Source organism: Saccostrea cucullata, unplaced genomic scaffold, assembly GCF_032062105.1.
Source record: "Saccostrea cucullata isolate Sc308-1 unplaced genomic scaffold, CSIRO_AGI_Scuc_v1 ctg1027, whole genome shotgun sequence".
NCBI lineage: Eukaryota > Metazoa > Mollusca > Bivalvia > Ostreida > Ostreidae > Saccostrea > Saccostrea cuccullata.
Window position 1 is genome coordinate 266,880 of NW_026927829.1, and position 20,777 is coordinate 287,656.

Genomic DNA, 20,777 nt, shown 5'->3' on the forward strand with positions numbered 1-20,777 from the left:
CAAAAAGCATCGGCCAATCCGAAATTCTAAAACTAAGTACGACATAACACATTTAAGTATTTCATAAATCTTCAAAACTGTCTACTCAGACATAAATTTCTGTTGTTCTTATGGCCTATTTTTGAAATTCATATGAAAATATTTATTTGGAAAGTTATGACCAAGAAGTTAATCATCGCTCTCAATTACAATAAAGAGGTCATTAACATGAAATACTTTCAACATTGTACATGGAAAAACAGTACATGTTTCATAACAATCAATATTTTTCAGGTAATTTTCTCATTTTGAAATGTTCTGGATTGCCATCTGATTAGCAAAGTGCATCATGTGTTGTCTAGAGACATTTATAACAAAACACATAATACATGTATACTGTTAAAACACATATTTTCGAGGGGTCAAATTGTCGTGGGTTGACGAAAACAAATTGGTGCATGCATTATGGGGATTTAATTTCGAGTTTGAAGAACTGCTCAATGGTAATGCATGTGAATAATGAAATTTTGTGGATAAAATGAATTCATATATTGAAAATCATGAAAATTAAACCCCTACAAATACATAATTTCACAGTATTCATCATTTTGCATCTCTTCCCCTCCGACGTTGACAAAATTTCTTATTTATTTTTTTACACAAGTTCTTGACAACAGCAACTATATCCGGAAAAATTAAAACTATTATAGTAAAACTTATCAGAAAGACCCCAACACTTCCTATCTGTACGGCACTGGGACGGGATTCGTAAACACTGATCAAACTTCTGTTATAGGCGCTGGTGTTTGATTTATGTACGGATAGATTCTTCTTCATCTCCTTTATCCATTCTGCAAGCGTTTCATTGGTGATATAGCCTCTGAGTCCCTTAGTTGTATCTTAAAAAAACGAGAACGGCCTTTATTTAAGTGGCTTTTAAAAAGATTGTAATTCAAATGATTAGAGAATAAAAAAAATTATGTTTTTTACATTTTGAAAACTTATGAAAAGCAAACAATTATCTATATGAGATCGATTCAATTATTGTAAACAAAATTCTGTCGGTTTGGAAATATCGAAAATTTCATTTACCTGTACATTAACAGAAATCGTGCATGGGTGAGAAACTTTATGAAGAATGATAACCCATATATAAAATTTACATTCGTCTCCAAGAAAGATTGATGATTTCTTCAGTGTTCAGTGTTACTCTTTAGTACGTACGCGTATATTTAAGTATGTTGCTAACAAAACCAGAAAAAACAAAGAAATATAAATCCAGGAAACATATTTTTATTTACTTGTAAGAAGGATATGGAGATAACGAACAGTATTCAATCTCAAAGTCCATAAAACAATACAAAATAAGAGCAGAGCAAACACGAACCCCCGAAATATCAGAGGTTGGATCAGGTGCCATGGAGGAGTGATTATCCCTTCCCACCGGTCACACCTGCCGTGTGCTCCTAGTCATGATCAGGAAAAAAATGATAACGGGAAAAAAAATCCGTCGTCAATTCAATTTAGGGTATAAATAATGGACTAACAATTGGTATGAAAAACGTCAGTCAGCATTTGACTCAATGACAAATTGTATCTGCTGACTAGGTCATTGTATCGACCATAGAACTTACGAAATGATGAATTTAAAGGAGACTGTTGACATTCTTGTTTCATCAACTTGCTTGTCAATAATTTACCTCGTTTTAGAAAGTGTTCATACGTACAGCATGCTCTTGCGTATCGAATCAACTTAGGTATATATACTCCGTATGCAGGTGATGAAGGTATATTGCTGCATAAGTAAGGGAAGTTGACGATAGAAAAGTTAAAGCCATCACGTTTATCATATAGCATAGTTGATAGATTACCATTAATGTCTTTTCCAAGTAAAATATCCAAGTATGAAACAGAAGTGTCGGACTCTGTTGTATCTTTTTTCTCAAGCTCACCAGGATATATCGAATCGATTTAGGAATGGAAATTACCATTATTAATTGACAATACGTCGTCAATATATCGAAATGTCGAGTTGAAGGCCACAGCAAGTGTTTTTCTTTTTTTACGCATAAGATTTTGCATAAATTCTGCTTCATATGAATATGAAAATAAGTCTGCTAATAACAGAGCGCAGTTTGTACCCATGGGTATTCCAATCATTTGTTGGAATACCTGGTCTCCTAAAACCACATAGATATTGTCAATCAGAAACTCAAGCATCTTCTTGATGTAAGTGATAATAGTACCTTGGCACTGCAAACTGGTATGAGTCCACTTTCCAGAAATACATGTTATTTTATTGTTGGCATTTGTTGGTCTGTATCCATAGAGACATGCATACATTGCCACGTCATTGTCAACAAGAAAATCAGCGTTTGTTATGTTAGGAACTGGGCCACAAGATGACGCTGAAATCATACAATGTGGTAGAGAAAAAAATAATGCTACTCCTTATCAAGAGTTATCAGTCGTTGTTATGAAGAGTAAATTTGCATATTTTTGTGAGTTGACTGAATTGAAGTGCCAACAACAATTCGTTGTTTCAAAGACAAGATGTATATTGAACATAAAATAATAAAATATATTTTAAAATGCAACTGGCATTTATACCATTAGATGGAAATGTGAAATCAAAATATTTTATTTGTCTTTGTTACTGCATGTATAAGTCTGGTGAGGTTCTAGATTGATGATTAAGTTTGCAAGTGAAATTCTCATTAAGAAATAATTTAGGCAGAACATAAATTTCCAAATTTTCCTCAAATTCCATTTTTCTGAAGCTTTGATATTTTGTTCTATGATACACAATCTCCCCTTATATGTTAAATGAAAGAAAATTTACTGCACATTTTTGTCCATATAGTCTGAAATATGGCTTACAAATTGAAATCAGACACTCGACATGGGAATAATCAATGGACGTATTGTAAGGTAGTGTGATACTGTTTTCTTACTTAAAGACGAAAATTTTTTTAACAACAGACAGACGGACAGACAGACAGACAGAAACACAAGGGTAAAACAGTATACCCCCCTCTCCTTCGGAACGGGGGTATAATAAACACTATCATGTTAATATACACAAGTTCCATTACAGACAGATGCACAGACAAACAGGAAGTTGACATCACATTCACATCAAAATTAATCCAACCATATGGCATGCCTCAACAATTCACTTAATTTTTTTTATGGGAAATATATATTTCTATGATTTTATTTCTTTTCCAAATATCGGCCTTGTTGCACCACTATTTAAATAACGACCGCTATTGTAATAATGATTTCAATAGTAGTTGAGAGAGTATTTCAATAATAAACATAGTTTGCAACCACTATTGAAATACGACCATTTCGCAGTTTGAAATGTACTCTCAACCACTAAAAAATTATTTCAAAGGTAGTCGTATTTCAATAGTGGTAAAATTTACAAGTTCCATTTTATTGGAAAAGCTGCTATCAATATTATCAAAAAGCTTGGACTTTAATTTTTCGTGGGAAATGGTTGTGTATAAGGTTGAAAAATCCCAAGTTCTTAAGCTTTTGATTTTGGTAAAATCTTGTCATTTCAAGTTGTTCAAATGTTCTTTGGAATTTTTGAGTATCAACATCTGATTCACACCTCTTCTGGAAATATATATGTTACAGTAAATATGTGTAATCAGGAATTTCATGTATTTCCCGAATTTTAGGAAATACATGAAATTCCTATTCTGCTTAGGGAATACACGTATTTTCTAATTTCAGTTAGGAAATAGACGTATTTACTGAACTTTTCAGTACTTTTTACACATATTTACTGACTGCATTTTGGTTGGATAATTTAAAATATGAATCATAAAATATAAACAGATACACAGTGCATTCAATGTTGATATCAGTTAGCATAATTATCGTACGTGAATAAATAATATTTGAAATAAACTTTTAATTACTTATGAATTTTAAGAATTGCATTATTTGTAAATATTAGCCAAAAACTTAATGATATTCTGCTTTCAGTTTCTGGATGGGTTTTCTATATCACAACATACTTTCACTAACTTTCAGTTATTTTATCTAAAAAACTAAAATCGCTTACTGGCATTTCTTTTTTTTAAATTAGATATTCATACAATGTTACATGTACTGACAGTAAATTAAAAACCCTAAAGCATCTTATTTGCAAATACGCAGTACAGTTAAGGTGCGCAATGGAAATACCGGCTAAATTTTGTGTTTAAAAATGTATTCGTAATCGGGATGGCGATTTTTTTTAGTACATTATTTACATTGGATAATTGTAATTTTGATTAATAACTACATATCGAGGACGATTATATTTTATATTTAGACTAGTCACGTGATGCGGCAGTCACGCAATTTTAGCACATTGACTTGAAGTATTGATGTTACATATAGATATCACTAGTGCAAGGGCATAACCAAGTTAAATTTCCAAGTTTAGTATATAAATATTTTCAAAAAGCATTGTCGTTTCTAAATAGTGCTGTGATCCTGTCTAAATTCTACAATTTCATTGTTAAAATTATACTTGTATGACCGAATGCTATATTTTTTGCTGGTCAGCGGCATGAAATATTGATATAGTTAAATTGTTTTTAAGATTTCATCAGGATCGCAGCACTTTTCAGATACCTTATTAGTTCTATAGTTGAAATGTAAAAGCTTACTTTGATCCATAGAGTGTATGCCCTTGCACTAGATCGATTTATTAAGACCCCCAACATTACCCTCCGATGTACTTGCATACAAATATACGGCAGTGTCAATTAAATACGTAATGTACAGAAAATATATTATTAAAATAGCGAAGAAGACATTAAATTCAAGATATTGTCCCATAGAATATCTGTAAATAGTATTTTATTTAATTAGAGAATACATATTTTGTTGAGAAAATATTACTTGATCTGTCTCTCACTGCATACAACCTACGTCACGTTGTAAGAAATGACGTCATATTGACAAGTGTATTGCGATCAGTGACTTGTTTATAACTTGTTATGTGGGATTTAACTAACGACAAAACAACATGCTGTAGTAAGTTTTTATGTAGTTTGATGATTTTATACTGGTTAAATTAGCAGATAAACTCATTTTGTCGTATTTTAAAGAAATGTTGTATGACGTATATTGTGTATGATGTCATAGACAAGTTTTCCCGTACAAATTAGGCTCCGCCTCCTTTTTGTAACCTTAACTGTGCTGCGTACATGTAAAACAATACTTACGTGGTCGCTTTAAAAAATACCCAAAAAAATCTTGTAAAATTCACATTATTTGACAATATTGAAGTCAGTATTCAAGATGAAACTTTAAAAGGGAATTCAAGATGAAACTTTAAAACTCTAAAAGGGATTTTCCACCCTCATATTTTAATAGTTCAAAATAGAAAAAAACCATTTATTTTTGCATAATAAGTTTGAATTAACTTGTATTTTCAAAACATATCTATTTTACCATATTTTAAAGATGTAAGACTCAAATAAACAGATGTACCGAGTATGTCAACATTTAAAAATCGTATATTTTTGATAAATTTTAAAATAGAAATTATGTAAAAACTAGTACAAAATAAAAATTATTTAAAAACTAGTACAAATACATCATTTTAATGTAAAAGCTCCAAATTAATTACTTCTTTACAAATATATGTGAATATCAGGGAATCCATTTAACATTAGCAGTACAAAAAGGTATTCGAACTTAATGCATAACGTCAGATTTGTAGAAACAGTTCTTATCAATTAAATGCTGTTTTGATAAAAACAATTAGTATTTGTATACTTACCAAATGTTTTAAAGGACATGTATATTCAACCAGCTTAGTTCAGTAAAAAAGTGTAAATTTTGCTAAAATTTTCAGTAAATACATGAATTTCCTAGTAATTCAGTAATTACAGGTATTTCCTAAAATGGCCAGTAAATACATGTATTAACTGAATGGTTTAGGTAATACATGAAATTCCTGATTTCACATATTTACTGTAACATAAATACTCCTGAAGTTTTTCCTTCACTAATGTCTATATCTTAGTGAGGAATAACGAAAGAAGCTTACATGTAGTTGAACATTTACTGGAACCTACAATGTATCTCTGTTTTTTACGATTTTTATGGAGTTTTAGAATGCAATATATATAGGATATTTCAAATTTATTTTAGCTCTGTGGAACATTAAAAATATTTAGAACAGACATATGATTTTGAACAATTTCTTCCTTAGAAATGGAAGTATGAGTATAAGTAGGATTACCACTTGTAGAATTAGATCCAAGTTCTTCTAAAATAAATGAGCATTACAACGAAGACGATGATTTTACCTGCTTTGTCGGAAGTGACCACTATACACTTATCTACTGGTTGTGAGTGGGATAGCTCTTTTATCAAACACATGGAACTATTCCCCGAGGGCTTGCCCGAGAGGGGAATAGTCCCTGTCAAGGGTTTGATGAAAGAGCCTTCCCACTAACAAACAGTGGATAAACGTTTTATTATTCTGATGTATAATATAATTTTTGAGGTTTGAATTTTTTTGCAGTAAGATTATACTGCAAAAAAAAAAAAAAATCAGAAATCCGGATGACGTCCAATGCTTCTGAAGTCATTATGACATCATCAGTCAATAAATTTATCGCTGGAAATCAAACTTGGCGGCAAAAATTGCATGAAAATTTTCCGAGGGTGGATAGTAAAAACTATATCCCGGGGTATAGCTGTCTTATGTGTTGACTATTAAACAAAGTTTTTTTTATCTTCTGAACTTTTTATAGGAAACAGAAGTATAATAATACGTACTCATGAAATAATCTATCTAATTCTTTTTTCACTTCTGGATTATCAAACACAAGAAGATAGATTGTTAACATATAACCCTTCAATCTTTAACACAGCCAACTACAATTAATGGAATATAAGTTATACTGCATTTAATTAATAACGAACTCTACATAGTTGATTTAGACAGCATAAACACATTCTAAAATGTTAGGTCCCAATTGAACAATATATAGGATTCCCTGATCCTTTTTGGAAATGAAGATAAAATGCCAAAACCTTTTTTTCTTCACAAAAACCATTCATTATCAATATAGTGATGTTATCTCTTTTGTCGGTACTCCTTAAGAAATGATGTAAAATACATGTGTCATAAGTGTTCTGCCGAAGTAAGAGAAATTTTAAATGTTTCTTTTTTCTGATTATCACAAGTCTGATTTTGTCTACGAGATTATTGATTATGCAAGGAGAAATCCTACTTAAGAGTTAATTAAATGTTCCGCCTTACTTAGAATATGTAATCTGGATAGGGCCATGCTATTCAATATCGCACCATCATGAATCGAATCAAAGATCTATGGCGAGATAACGCGATGACGCGATAACGAAGAAGCAATGTTGCAATGACTATTAAAACATGGTGCAACAGCAAAAATGCGATAGCGCTATAATGCAATAACGATGGTGCAATAGCACAATGATACGATAGTAAATATCGCCTCATCGTCTTCGTACCATTGTGTCATCGCTATCACGAAATCGCGCCATCATTCTTTCCTTCTATTGGTTTGATGCGCCATCGTCATCTCATTGTCGCTCCATGTCATCATCGACATTGCGCTATCGCACCATCGTTTCATCGCAATAACACCATCATGTCATCGTTATTGCACCACTGGGTCACCGCTATATCGACCTAAACCTCGATGGTGCGATGATATACGACATGCATGCATTCTCATCATGACAATATTTTTCAAACAGTTTAAATATTTTTAAGTATTTTGACCTGGACATTGGAGTTTGACTTGCATTTGAGAAACTTTAAACTACGCCAAGAGCTGCAATACGAGGCACGCAGTACAGTTAAGGCAACATTTTCTATAAAAACTCATTTTATGCTTAACAGTTTTATTTTTTAGCAAGACACTCTAGAAAAAATAGCTATTTGTTATCTTGAAGAGTATGTCCATCGCTTTTCACTTCGGTATTTTTTGACATCATGTGACCCCCTGAAGTCACGTGGGTTCCGACTTTAGGTCAAAAAATGAGATGTCAAATTTAACCAAAAAGTGCAAGGGCAATGCAAACAAAAAATTAACTGCAAAATGTTTTATGTTGTCCCTATGTATCTATACTTTCTTAAAAGTGATGCTCATTCAGTTAATTTTCCGATATAATTAAGTTATTCAGCTAAAACAGACAGTATTATCTGAAAAATAGGATGTTTTCCTAGTTTCACTGTAAATTATAAATTTACTAAATGATTACAAAGAAATGAGCATCACTTTTAGAAAACTATACAATAAAATAAAGAATTTAAAATAAAAACCTACTTTTTAAATTGTCGCCTTGCCCTTGCACTTTTTGATTAAAAATTGAAATCTTGGAAGAGTCAATCTAATTACAGTTTTCAAACGCATCATTGACCCAGCATGGGAGATAACTCTTGAGTACTTGATATAGTTTGTTTGCCTCGTAAATTTTAATAATTATACATACGGACAGGGCTGGACTTTTTTTTAACGAAATCAAAACGGTATGCATATAAAATCCTTGACATTTCTTTCTATTTTGTGTATTCGTTCTCGATACATTGTACACATTTACTGTATGGTAAAAGACAAACGACACATTAAAAAGAGAATTTTTTCAAAGACATGCTATTTTATATACGAGAAAATCACTGACTATTTTCCATTTAGACATGAAAATATTGCTGTTTATTTCAAAGTCTTGCAAATATCGGTAAATAGTTATTTTGAGATTTTTCCTTATATGGATCAATCAGGGCGGAGCGACTGTCATGACGTCAGACCTAATTATGACCTCATTACCATATTTTTTTCATGTGTTGCCATAACTGTACTGCGCATCGCTGTTTCATGCACAAATATCGTTATTCCCCTTTAATGTACTTGTAATATTCGAGGATATGCAGTTTTTGCCTTTTCCACCTGTCCTTCTGTCTGTTTAATTGTCAAACAAAAGCATTAAACTTTTCTCATAAAATAAAACAGGGTGGGGCTATAGCTTTTATATTTCACTTCTTTAGCTTTGTTGCAAAATCTTTATTTGGATACATGTACCACCAAATTTAACTACTTGGCCTTGACCTTGGAGTTTGGTCAACGTTGGAAAAAAAACAAACTTCAACCTTTGCTATAACTTTTGAACAATTGGTACAAGGGCTTTTATCTTCACATGGTATTTCATTGCGACAAAAGCTTTTGATGTTAATAATGACCCTTTGACTTTTAGCTTAGACTTTAAAACATTTTCTAAGAATTTTAACATTGCCCATAAAATTTGAGCAATTTGTAACAAGGGCTCTCGGATTCACAGGAATATTTGTTTTGAATAGACCTTCCTCTTGATACCAAATATTTTAACCTTTTTACCTTGTAGTTTGACTTACTTTTGAGAAACGTCAACTTTCGCATCGGCGTTTCACATTTAAGAAAAACTACAAGCATTGTTAATTATAAGAACATGGGCATCCTGATTTTCTGGGCAGATTTTTTACTAATTGACGTCATAAGCATATGTATATGAAGTATATGGTTAAGTATGTTCAAGTTGGATCTTATTGCAAATAAGTATTTTTTTTTACTCCATCAAACCACTATAACCTATTTGGTTATTTTATGTCAGTGAAACTACATAATTTATGTTTAATTTAAAAGCATGAAAATAATAAATATACTGTTAAAACAGAGTTATATTCAAATAACTTTGGTCTGAATTTCCACAAAGTGAAAAAAAACAAGAGGCCCGGGGACCACAGAGCTCACCGAGCACATCGGCTAGGAAAATGCACATATCAGATCGGACCTAAAAGTTAACTATGGTTGGGGGGTGTTAAATTTTAACCCCCCAGGGGATCAAGATTTAAACGAACTATAGAATCTACATTTTCTGAGGATGATTCTACATAAATATTACTAATCATGGCTTTGAAGTACTTGAAAAGAACATTTTAAAAGGTTTCCCTATATATTCCTACAGTACTGTATGTAAAACTTTGATCGGCCATCTTGGCCCCACCCTACCCTCGGGGGTCATGATTGGAACAAACTTGAATTTACACTACCTGAGAATGATTCCACTTGAGTTTCATCTTTCCTGGCCGTGTGGCCCTTGAGAAGAATTTTTTAAAAAGATTTTTTCTATATAATACTTTGTAAAACTTTAATTAGCCATTTTGGACCCTCCCTACCCCTGGGGGTCATTATTTGAACAAGCTTGAATATACACTACCTGAAGATGATTCCACATGACTTTCATCTTTCCTGGTCAAGTGGTTCTTGAGAAGAACATTTTTACAGATTTTTTCTAGATATTCATATATTCCTATGTAAAACTTTGATCGGCCAATTTGGCCCCACCCTCCCCCCGGGGGTCATGATTTGAACAAACTTAAATTTACAGTACCTGAGGATGATTCCACATTAGTTTCATCTTTCCTGGCCCATTGGTTCTTGAGAAGAAGATTAAAAAAAACCGGCATTAATTTTTATCTATTTCATAATTAATTCCCCTTGGAAAAGGGTGTGGCCCTTCATTTAAAAAAAAACCCCTTAAATCCCCTTTACCTAAGAATTCTTTGAAGCAAGTTTGGTTGAGATTGGCCCACTGGTTCTTGAGAAGAAAATGAAAATGTGAAAAATTTACGACGACGACAACGACTACAACGACGACAGACACAACGGACAAATTTTGATCAGAAAAGCTCACTTGAGCTTTCGGCCTTTGGCTCAGGTGAGCTTAAAGTAGTAAAAATCTCATACCATAGCACGTGAGGTTTGTTTTCTGCCATTCAGATTGTAAACAGTTTATTGAGTTGGTTCCAGATTTCGGAAGAAACCCCTGACGACAGGAGTACAGAGCAACATTATTGGAGACCATGACGTCAGCGTTAGCGATGGTTGGTGGATGAGGACAGGATTCTGTAAAAATATACATAAATGTAGTGAAATTACTATAATTAGTTGATATTCTTTAAAATTTATACCATATACTAAATTTATTAATATGATTTACATGATATGTTTAGATTTCTGACTTAAGAGGGTAGTCTGTAAAGTTCCTGGACAAGCTAAGAATTAAATAAAAGTTGCGTCATTGATATTTATTATAAGCATATTTTCAATCCTTCACTTAATGTGAATTGAAAAATGTAAATTCTTATTCCATTACAAATGTTTAATTACAATTATGGCTTCATAATTAGACTTGGAATGGAGACCTGAAGCACCGCAAAATTTTAATTAAAAAATTATTTATCACTTTATAAATTTCATTCGTATTTTATGAAAATCTGCGGAAACCTTTTTACATCATGAGGTTGACAGAAGTTAACATGTCACACCTGCAAAATTTGAATGTTCAAAGTTGGAAAATGGCTGAGCAATCACAGTTAGAAAATATCAAGACGGATCGGAAAAATAAGGAACGTTTTCGGAATAAGTGGAACAGTTAGCAGTGATAAAATTCTGAGAAGACATTGGATAAACACCTACAGAGACCAATACATTCTGTAAACAATTGGGAAAACATAGTAAAAGAAGCCGTCCATTAGTATTTAAGTGACATATAATATTTTTGGAGGGAAGGAAAGGTTTACAGGATGACATGCGTGAAGGAAACCTATCATTCCTAGATTGCGATGCTGTAAAACATAATTTCTTAACGCGACTTTACTAATTTCCGTAAACGAAATCGTCTTAACGTGGACAGATGTTGGTTGATTGCAGGATATGAGACAGACATTGTTAGATATTATTTCACGTATGAAATCTGAAGATTTTGTGCACATATTTATGACTGGTTAAAGCAACATAAGAAATGAATTGAGTTAAACAGCTATTATTTTAAGAAAAGTTACATGTAATCAAATGCTTTTGACGTCGGGTAAGGTCCAGAATTTTCATTTTAGTGCTCTGGGTATGAGTGAGTGTCTTTTTTTAATCTGACAAAAATATAATCATTTGTGCTTTGTTTTTCTTGAAAACTTGCATGGTAATAAAATGAAACATACATTATTTTAATGAAAATAATAGTTTCATAAATTTGTTCAATGTTTGTCAGTAATTATCAATGTTGTCCACGAACTTTACGGACAACCCTCTTACATTACTTTAAGAATATGATTTGGTGCATACTATTAATACAACCTTTTGTAAAAGATATAATTACGATTAAACAAATAGGAACATAACATATTCAAAAAATACAATTTAAGACATTTAATACTTGAACAACATGTATAAAGATCTTGATCCTTACTTATACATTTTAAATCAATAGATGGCCAGGTACTGTTTCTGCATTCGATGACGTCACTTGTATTTTTCATAGCAAAATATCCCGTTATGCAGAAATATTTTGCTCTGTTGTCCTGGACAAGAACTGCTGCATTTTCAACAGCGGGAGGTGATGAGCAAACAACTTCATTTTGAGAAAAAAAAAACACAAACATATTAGAATTATTTTATCCCTGAAAAATATTTTTTATCAAACGAAATGTGTTTGAATCATTACATGTTTTTTAGGGATGTCAACGAATATTCGAATATATTAAGCATTAAAAAGAGAGAAAACCTGGGCAAATTTTATTACAAATTGAATCAAGTTTGCACAAAATTAAAATACACTCCTCTTGGATTACCTTAAAGGTGTGAAGAGTGTATCTATCAAAGTAATTTATTCATTTGATCATTAATTAGTGGTATAATAGTGTCCAGTACTTACAATCAGTTTGTGTTGTTGTAAGGATACATTTTTACAGTAAGCACATGGATCACTTGTTTATATAAATATCATTAAAATAAATTATCAGGGAATTAATTAGCAAAAGGTAATTGCTCTTAATTTTTCTGCATTAGATAATTGTTCTGCTTTGTATAAATTAATAAGACAAGACAAGACTTTATTCTCATAAACTTTACAAAACAGTATAGAGAGGATATTACATAAAATATTTACAATTAATTAATTAAGCATGCGTGAGACAAAGAAAAAGGGGAAAAACATTGGGGAAAAAATGACAATGTCACATTGTATAGGAGTTATCAGCGTTGACTTTAGTAATAGGATCAATTAATCTGAAACATACTAAAATAAATCTTTTGAATTTTTAAAAAAAAAATAAAAAAAATCATTACATTTTGGATGTATACGCTGCATATATTAGATAATTTAAAAACATATTTGCGGTGGTAAATTTACCAAACTCTGCATGAGTTTTCCTTCCAAAATAATGGCATAAAACCTATACTGCTTGACAGGAGAGTAATAATATTCATTTTATAATGCAAGATATATTTATTTTATCGAATATTCGAATATATTCGAATACTCCTATCGAATATTCGAATATCAATTATTGACAATTTTGACATCCCTAATTTTTTTGTATAATAAATCAGTGATATACCTTTGCAGAACATGCGATAGCGAAAAAGCGGTAGCGCTATAATGCGATAACGATGGTGCAATAACACAATTATACGATAGTGAACATCTCTTCATCGTTTTCGTACTATTGTGTCATCGCTATCACGAAATCGCGCCATTATTCTTTCCTTCTATTGCGTTGTTGCGCCATCGTCATCGCATTCTCGCTCCATGTCATAATCGACATCATGCCATCGCACCATCGTTTTATCGCAATAACACCATCGTGTTACTGCACCGCACTATCAACCTAAACCTTGATGGTGCCATGATACGATATAAATTACATGACCCTATCCGGATTCCATATCAAAGACAATTTAATTTTTTTTTAATTTGATTATCACAAGTTTTACTAGTACTTTGTCGCAAAATGCTTAATTTTTCGCACCTGGCATGTTTATTTTCATGACAATATCTCTCAATCGGTTTAAATTATGTTTGACCTGTTGATCTGGACATTGGAGTTTTACTTGCATTTGAAAAACTTTTAACTTCGCCATGATCTGCAATACGGGGCATCGCTCTTTCATGCACAAATCTCATTATGTCCCTTTAATGTGATATTCGAGGATGTATAGTTTTTGCCGTATCCAACTGTTCCGTCTGTCTGTTTATTTGTTTTCAAACAAAAGCTTTAACCTTTTCTCATTAAATTTTAACAGGGTTGGGCTATAGCTTTTACATTTCACTTCATATCATTGACAGCTGCTTTTTCAAAAAAAATGGAACTCCTAAATTTACCTACCTTGTCATTGCTCATTTGCAACATTATTTTGCTAAAACAGATTATGATGGCATACATAAGTACTCTGAAGTTGACATCAAGAAGATGCTTGAGTTTCTGATTGACAATATCTATGTGGTTTTTGGAGACCAGATATTCCAACAATCTATTGGAATTTCCATGGGTACAACTTGCGCTCCATTATTAGCAGACTTATTTTTATATTCATATGAAGAAGAATTTATGCAAAATCTTATGCGTGAAAAGACGAAACACTTCCTGTGGCCTTCAACTCGACATTTAATTATATCGACGACATATTGTCAATATATAATGGTAATTTCCATTCCTACGTCGATACGATATATCCTGGTGAGCTTGAGATTAAAGAAAATCGCAGAGTCCGACACTTCTGTTTCAAACTTGGATATTTTACTTGAAAAAGACGTAAATGGTAATCTAACAAAATAGCTTTATGATAAACGTGATGAATTAAACTTTTCAATCCTCAGCTTCCCAAACTTATGCAGCAGTGTACCTTTATCACCTGCATATGGAGTATATATATATATATATATATATATATATATATATATATATATATATATATATATATATATATATATATATATATATATATATCTCAGTTGATTCGATACGTAAGAGCATGCTCTACGTATGAACCTTTTTCTAAAACGAGGTAAATTATTGATAGGCATGTTGATGAAACAAGAATATCTACAGTCTCGTTTAAAGTCATCATTCCGTAAGACCCTTTGACTTTTAGCTTAACTTTAAAACTTTTTCAAAGAGTTTTAACATTGGCAATCACATTTAAGCAAATTGCACTGTAACAAGGGATTTCAGATTTCGCAGGAATATTTGTTTTGAATAGACCTTTTCTTGATACCAAATATTTTGACCTTTTAACCTTGTAGTTTGACTTACATTTGAGAAACTTTAACCTTCGCATCGGTGTTTCACATTGTGGTTTTGTTGTTTGTATATTGTATTTAAAATTATCAAGAAAGAAATAAAACTACAAGAATTGTTAATTATAAGAACATGAGCATCCCTACTTTCTGTGTAGATATGTCACTTATTGGCGTTATAATGAAGCAAATAATTATGTATGTTTAAGTTGGTTCTTCTTGGAAATACGTTTTCCTTATCACTCCATCAAACCACTATAACCTATCTGGTTACTTTAGGTCAATAAAAGTAAAAAAAAAATATGTTTAATTAATTAATTAGGTCTGAATTTCCAAAACAATGAAAAATAGTGAAAATCTCCTACCATAGCAAGTGAGGTTTGTTTTTTGCCACTCAGATTGTATACAAATTATGTTTAATTAATTAATTAGGTCTGAATTTCCAAAACAATGAAAAACAGTGAAAATCTCCTACCATAGCAAGTGAGGTTTGTTTTCTGCCACTCAGATTGTAAACAATTTATTGTGTTGCTTCCAGATTTCGGAAGAAATCCCTGGCGACAGGAGTATAGAGCAACATTATTGGAGACCATGACGTCAGCGTTAGCAATGGTGGGTGGATCAGGACAAGATTCTGTAAAGATATAAATACTTGTAATAAAATTACTATAATTAGTTGATAATCTTAAAAATTAATACAATGTACTAAATTTATTAACATAATTTACAGAATATGTATATCTCTCTGGCTTACATTACTTCAAGAATATAATTTGGTGCATATTATTAATACAGCTTTTGTAAGAGATATCTTTATGATTAAACAAATAGGAGCATACAATTATAATATTCATGAAATACAATTTAAGACATTTATTCCTTGAACAACATGTATGAAGATCTTGATACTTACTTATACATTTTAAGTCAATAGATGGCCAGGTACTGTTTCTGCATTCGATGACATCAACTGTATTTTTCGTTGTGAAGTATCCCGTTAAGCAGAAATATTTTGCTCTGTTGTCCTGGACAAAAACTGCTGCATTTTCAACAGCGGGAGGTGCTGAGCAAACAACTTCATTTAAAAAAAAACACAAAAAAATCAGAATATTTTTTTTCCTTGAAAAATATTTATCATCAAATGAAATGTGTTTGCATCAATACATTTTTTGTATAATAAATCAATGATATACCTTTACAGAATATGCGATAGCGGAAAAGCGATAGCGCTCTAATGCAATAACGATGGTGCAGTAGCACAATGATACAATAGTAAATATTGCGTCATCGTACTCGTTCTATTGTATCATCGCTATCATGAAATCGTGCCAACATTCTTTCCTTCTATTGCGTTGTTGCGCTATCGGCATCACATTGTCGCTCCTTCAAATTATCGACATTGCGCCACTGCACCATTGCTTCATTGCAATAACACCATCCTGTCATCGTTATTGCACCAATTGGTCACCGCACTATCGACCTAAACCTCGATTGTGCGATGATACGATATAAATTACACAACCTTATTCGGATTCCATATCAGAGACAGTTTAATTTTTTTTAAAATTTGAATATCACAAGTTTCACTTTGTCGCAAAATGTTTAATTTCTCGCATGGGTTAAATTTGAGTCGTTTACTGTCGTGGAACCGGTACAGAGAAATAGTGCAAGGAGAAACCTGGCATGTATTTTTATAATGACAATAGCTTTCAATCGGCTTAGATATTTTTTACCTTTTGCGCTAGAGATTGTATTTCTTTTGAGTAACTTTAAACTTCGTCAAGAGCTGCAATACGGTGAATGTTCCACCAAATTTAACTACTTATCCTTAACCTTGGAGTTTGGTCAACTTTGACAAAAAAGCCAAACTTTAACCGGAGCCATAAATTTTGAACAATCGATGTTAGGCCTTTGATATTTCACAAAATAATTCATTGCAACAAGACCTTTTAATTTTGATAATGAAATTAATTAATCATATATGTAAATTAATATGTAAAATTCCAGATCACTGATTGTTACATGTAGCATTTTGAATGCGTTTACGTACAAATTATGTGCCCGAAAACCCGATGCAATAGAGAGAGAGAGAGATTATTAAAACTATAACATTATACACATGTAATTCCAATCTTAATTTTATTTATTGATTCCTTGTGTTTTGATTGGACGAGAACAAATTCAAGAAAAAGTTTACACATCGATGAATTTTTCAACCAGAACTACTTTCTTGACTATTGTAAAAACAATAAAAACAGATACTTCTAGTCCGTTTTAGCTAAATTATGATTACAAGAAACTTCGCACCTTTATTCAGTTTGTGAGTAAAAAGGCAGAGTTTACACATAGATAAATTCTGAAAAAGGAACGTTTAATCCTATAAAAAACAATACAACAAATTACATAATATATTTTTTTATATCATTTACCTTTATACACACGAGCCAAGTGCCCTTCATTTATTAATGTTTTATAAACCACATAATTAGGTAAACCACATGCTCGTCCAACTGGTATTTACCGAAAACTCTTAGAGACAACTCAAACTATCACAATTGAAGTGAAAGTATGGCCTGAAAAGGTGTGTTCTCTGAACATCTACTCCCTATAATCAACAGTATAATTATCACACTCAATTAAGAGGCCCTCTAAGGGACACAGGTAGAGTTTACCTGTGTTATAACTGTATGAATAAACTATTGCATTTTTAAGACTGTGTCAAAGACTTAGTTAGAAGAAATCTTAGCAATAAGTCTAATAAAATGAATTAAATGTTATTTACTCAAAAATTTTAAGCATATGCTATGTAGTCAATTTATATTAACCTATGTTTCAAAAATTCAACCAATTATTCGTATAAAATGAATTAAAAGTATTCACATTTTTAAATATTTTTTAATTCAAATTTTATAAAGCATTTATTTTAATTTTGTAGTAAAAAAATACCAATTTAAATGCATTTTACATATTTAAACAGACAAAAAAGTCTTTGATTTTTCTTATACTGTAAATCAACTTTTATTCGCGTGCAAGAAAATTTCGCGATGTTCCCGAGATCCCCGTCATCGCGAATACTTTTCGCCGCGCACCGGTCCTTATAGTCTTTATACCTATTAACTACAGATCTAAAATAGCCTTAATCGCGAAAATTAAGCGTCGCGAACTAGTTTATCCCCGGTAAATCGCGAAATAAAGTCGTCGCGAATAAAAGTTGGTTTACAGTTTATTTTTCTTCTAGATTATTTGATTATCAATATCTCCGTTGAATCCAGTTATTGTATTTTATGGTGCTTAATAATTTTTATGTTCGTTTTTACCTAAAGTTTTAAGTATCTACTCTGAATGTATTTAATGCAATAAAATTATTATTTATCACTTGCAAAATCAATTTAAGTCTCCATGATAAAACCTTAATCTTACGATAATTGATTTTATGCATTTTTGAAAATGTACAAAGAAGTTAATCAATTAATAATGTGAAAACAAATTACTTTACTGTGAATTTTGAATATAATTTGAGCTAACAACATAAACTGTGAATAATTGGTAATGAGGCTGGTTAGATCAGTTGACCTTGAAGGTAAGATGAAAGGAAAATTTTTTCAAGGATGCTCTGAATTCATCAAAGCTCGACTGCATAGAGGATGTATGATTTACAGCCCTGGAAGACCAAGATGAAGCTGACCTTACAGAGCTAACACAGACCTTTACAAACTATGTACATGTAATAGAGCAGTGGGTAAATGGTGACCGATTTTTGTGGAACCACTTCGGCACGGACGGACCAAGAACAAACAACAGTCTGGGAGGATGGCACAGCAAGATAAAGAGAATGGTTCAACATGCTAATCCCAACATATTTACAGTGATCAAGCTGTTCAAAGACATTCAGAATGCCAACGAAATCTTACAGATACAGAGACAAGTCGGCGGAACCATCAGACCACAAGCCAATAAATATGCAATTATCAGGAGAAGACTTCAACTGCTGCGAGACCGCCTCAAAGACGGAACAATTGATCTCATGATCTACGCAGACTCCTCATCAGAGCTGGGATAGTGATTATGAAGAAAAAACTGTGCTTAAGAGATGAAAGATTACACTCAATAAATGTGAAAAAAATAAGTGCTAATTAAAGTAAAGAACCGAAGAGATATAAGCTCTGTTTTCCATTTTAATGTAAAATATGAAAAACATATTACATGTATATACTATTAGGTCTTACAATGTGATGATAATTGAGTGTTAAAAGTGTTTCATGTATTTAAAATTTATTTTTTGTAAATATTAAACTTGTCTTCACTTTACATATATTGTGCCATAGTGCTTGTAATGAAATAAAAATAAAAATATTTATATGAAAAAAACTGCTTTTTTAGTATCTTGAAATATAATTATTTAATTTAAAAAAATTGTGGTTTGGTACATATTCTTTATCAGAAAAATTTTTCTGATTTAGACTGTCAAATAAAGATAACACAGGTAAACGCTATCTGTGCCCCTCAGAGGGCCTCTTAATTGAGTGTGATAATGATACTGTTTGCACAGGTAGTAAACGTTCGGGAAAGTTATACATGTACATTGTTATTAAGAAGTCGAAGTTTTAATTCAAAGCACATGAAAAAGAAGAAAGTGTCCAAGATTGAAAACATGGGTATAATTCAAAGTCCGGTAATTATTAAGTCATTATCATAAGTTATGCGTTTCGTGAGAAGACTAAAAATAGCGAAGGTCTAACTGATTAATTAATTGACGATTTTTGTATAACTCATACAAGTTAATTTAGATTTACCTATATGATCCCCATTGATGAGTGACTTTAAAGTGTTCAAAATACGACAGTTAACTCATTATATAGCCTCCAGGGAGTGAGCATAATGAAAATTAGCATTACTTTTACACATAAGATGTTGGAATTTTACACGAGCCAAATTATAAATCATATGAAATTTTACGAGTTTAAATTTTACGGATTTATAAAACTTGTAAAAATTAGTAAAAATTAGCAGCAAGTATAAATACCCGTTATACGATATTACTTATTGACGTCTTAATGAAGTATTTAATTATGTATGTTCAAGTTAGTTCCTAATGCAAATAAGTTTTCCTTTTCACTCCATCAAACCACTATGACCTTTCTGTTTTTTTTTCATGTCAATGAAACTACAAGTGTGTAATTAATAAGGGACAAAATATATAATCTGTTTAAGCAAAATTATATTGATTTCAAAAAACATGGTTCTGAATCCCCCCCCCCCCCCCCCACAAAAAAAAATAGTGACATTCTCGTACCAAAGCAGGTGAGGTTTGTTTTCTGCCATTCAGATTGAAAACAGTTTATTGTGTTGGTTCCAGATTTCGGAAGAAATCCCTGACGACAGGAGTATAGAGCAACATTATTGGAGACCATGACGTCAGCGTTAGCAATGGTTGGTGGACTAGGACAAGATTCTGTAAAGACAAACATACATTGATATTTTTAAAATCACTACAATATATTAATTGAAAAACATGATTTACAGATTATGTGTATCATTATGATTTAATATTATAAGAATATGATTTGGTACATGCCATTAACACAACCTTTTGATATTGATATATTTATGACTTTTTAAAGACTAAAGAAAGGAGAGCATGAAATATTTATATTTATGAACTGCAATTCAAGACACTTATT

The 20,777-nt window shown here is 31.7% G+C and overlaps 1 protein-coding gene across 1 annotated transcript in view; it reads right to left on the reverse strand.

The window, feature by feature from the left end:
• Nucleotides 1-478: 478 nt before the first annotated feature.
• The window catches only part of LOC134275616 (uncharacterized), a 33,193-nt gene continuing 12,894 nt past the window's right edge, over nt 479-20,777 (reverse strand). The window contains exons 7-13 of the mRNA XM_062757885.1: nt 20,390-20,548; nt 16,010-16,171; nt 15,572-15,730; nt 12,268-12,429; nt 10,770-10,928; nt 2,226-2,387; nt 479-878 (exon numbers count right to left, since the gene is read on the reverse strand). Coding sequence (XP_062613869.1) covers nt 583-878; nt 2,226-2,387; nt 10,770-10,928; nt 12,268-12,429; nt 15,572-15,730; nt 16,010-16,171; nt 20,390-20,548 — 1,259 coding nt within the window. The 3' untranslated portion in view covers nt 479-582. The remainder of the gene's footprint in view (nt 879-2,225; nt 2,388-10,769; nt 10,929-12,267; nt 12,430-15,571; nt 15,731-16,009; nt 16,172-20,389; nt 20,549-20,777) is intronic.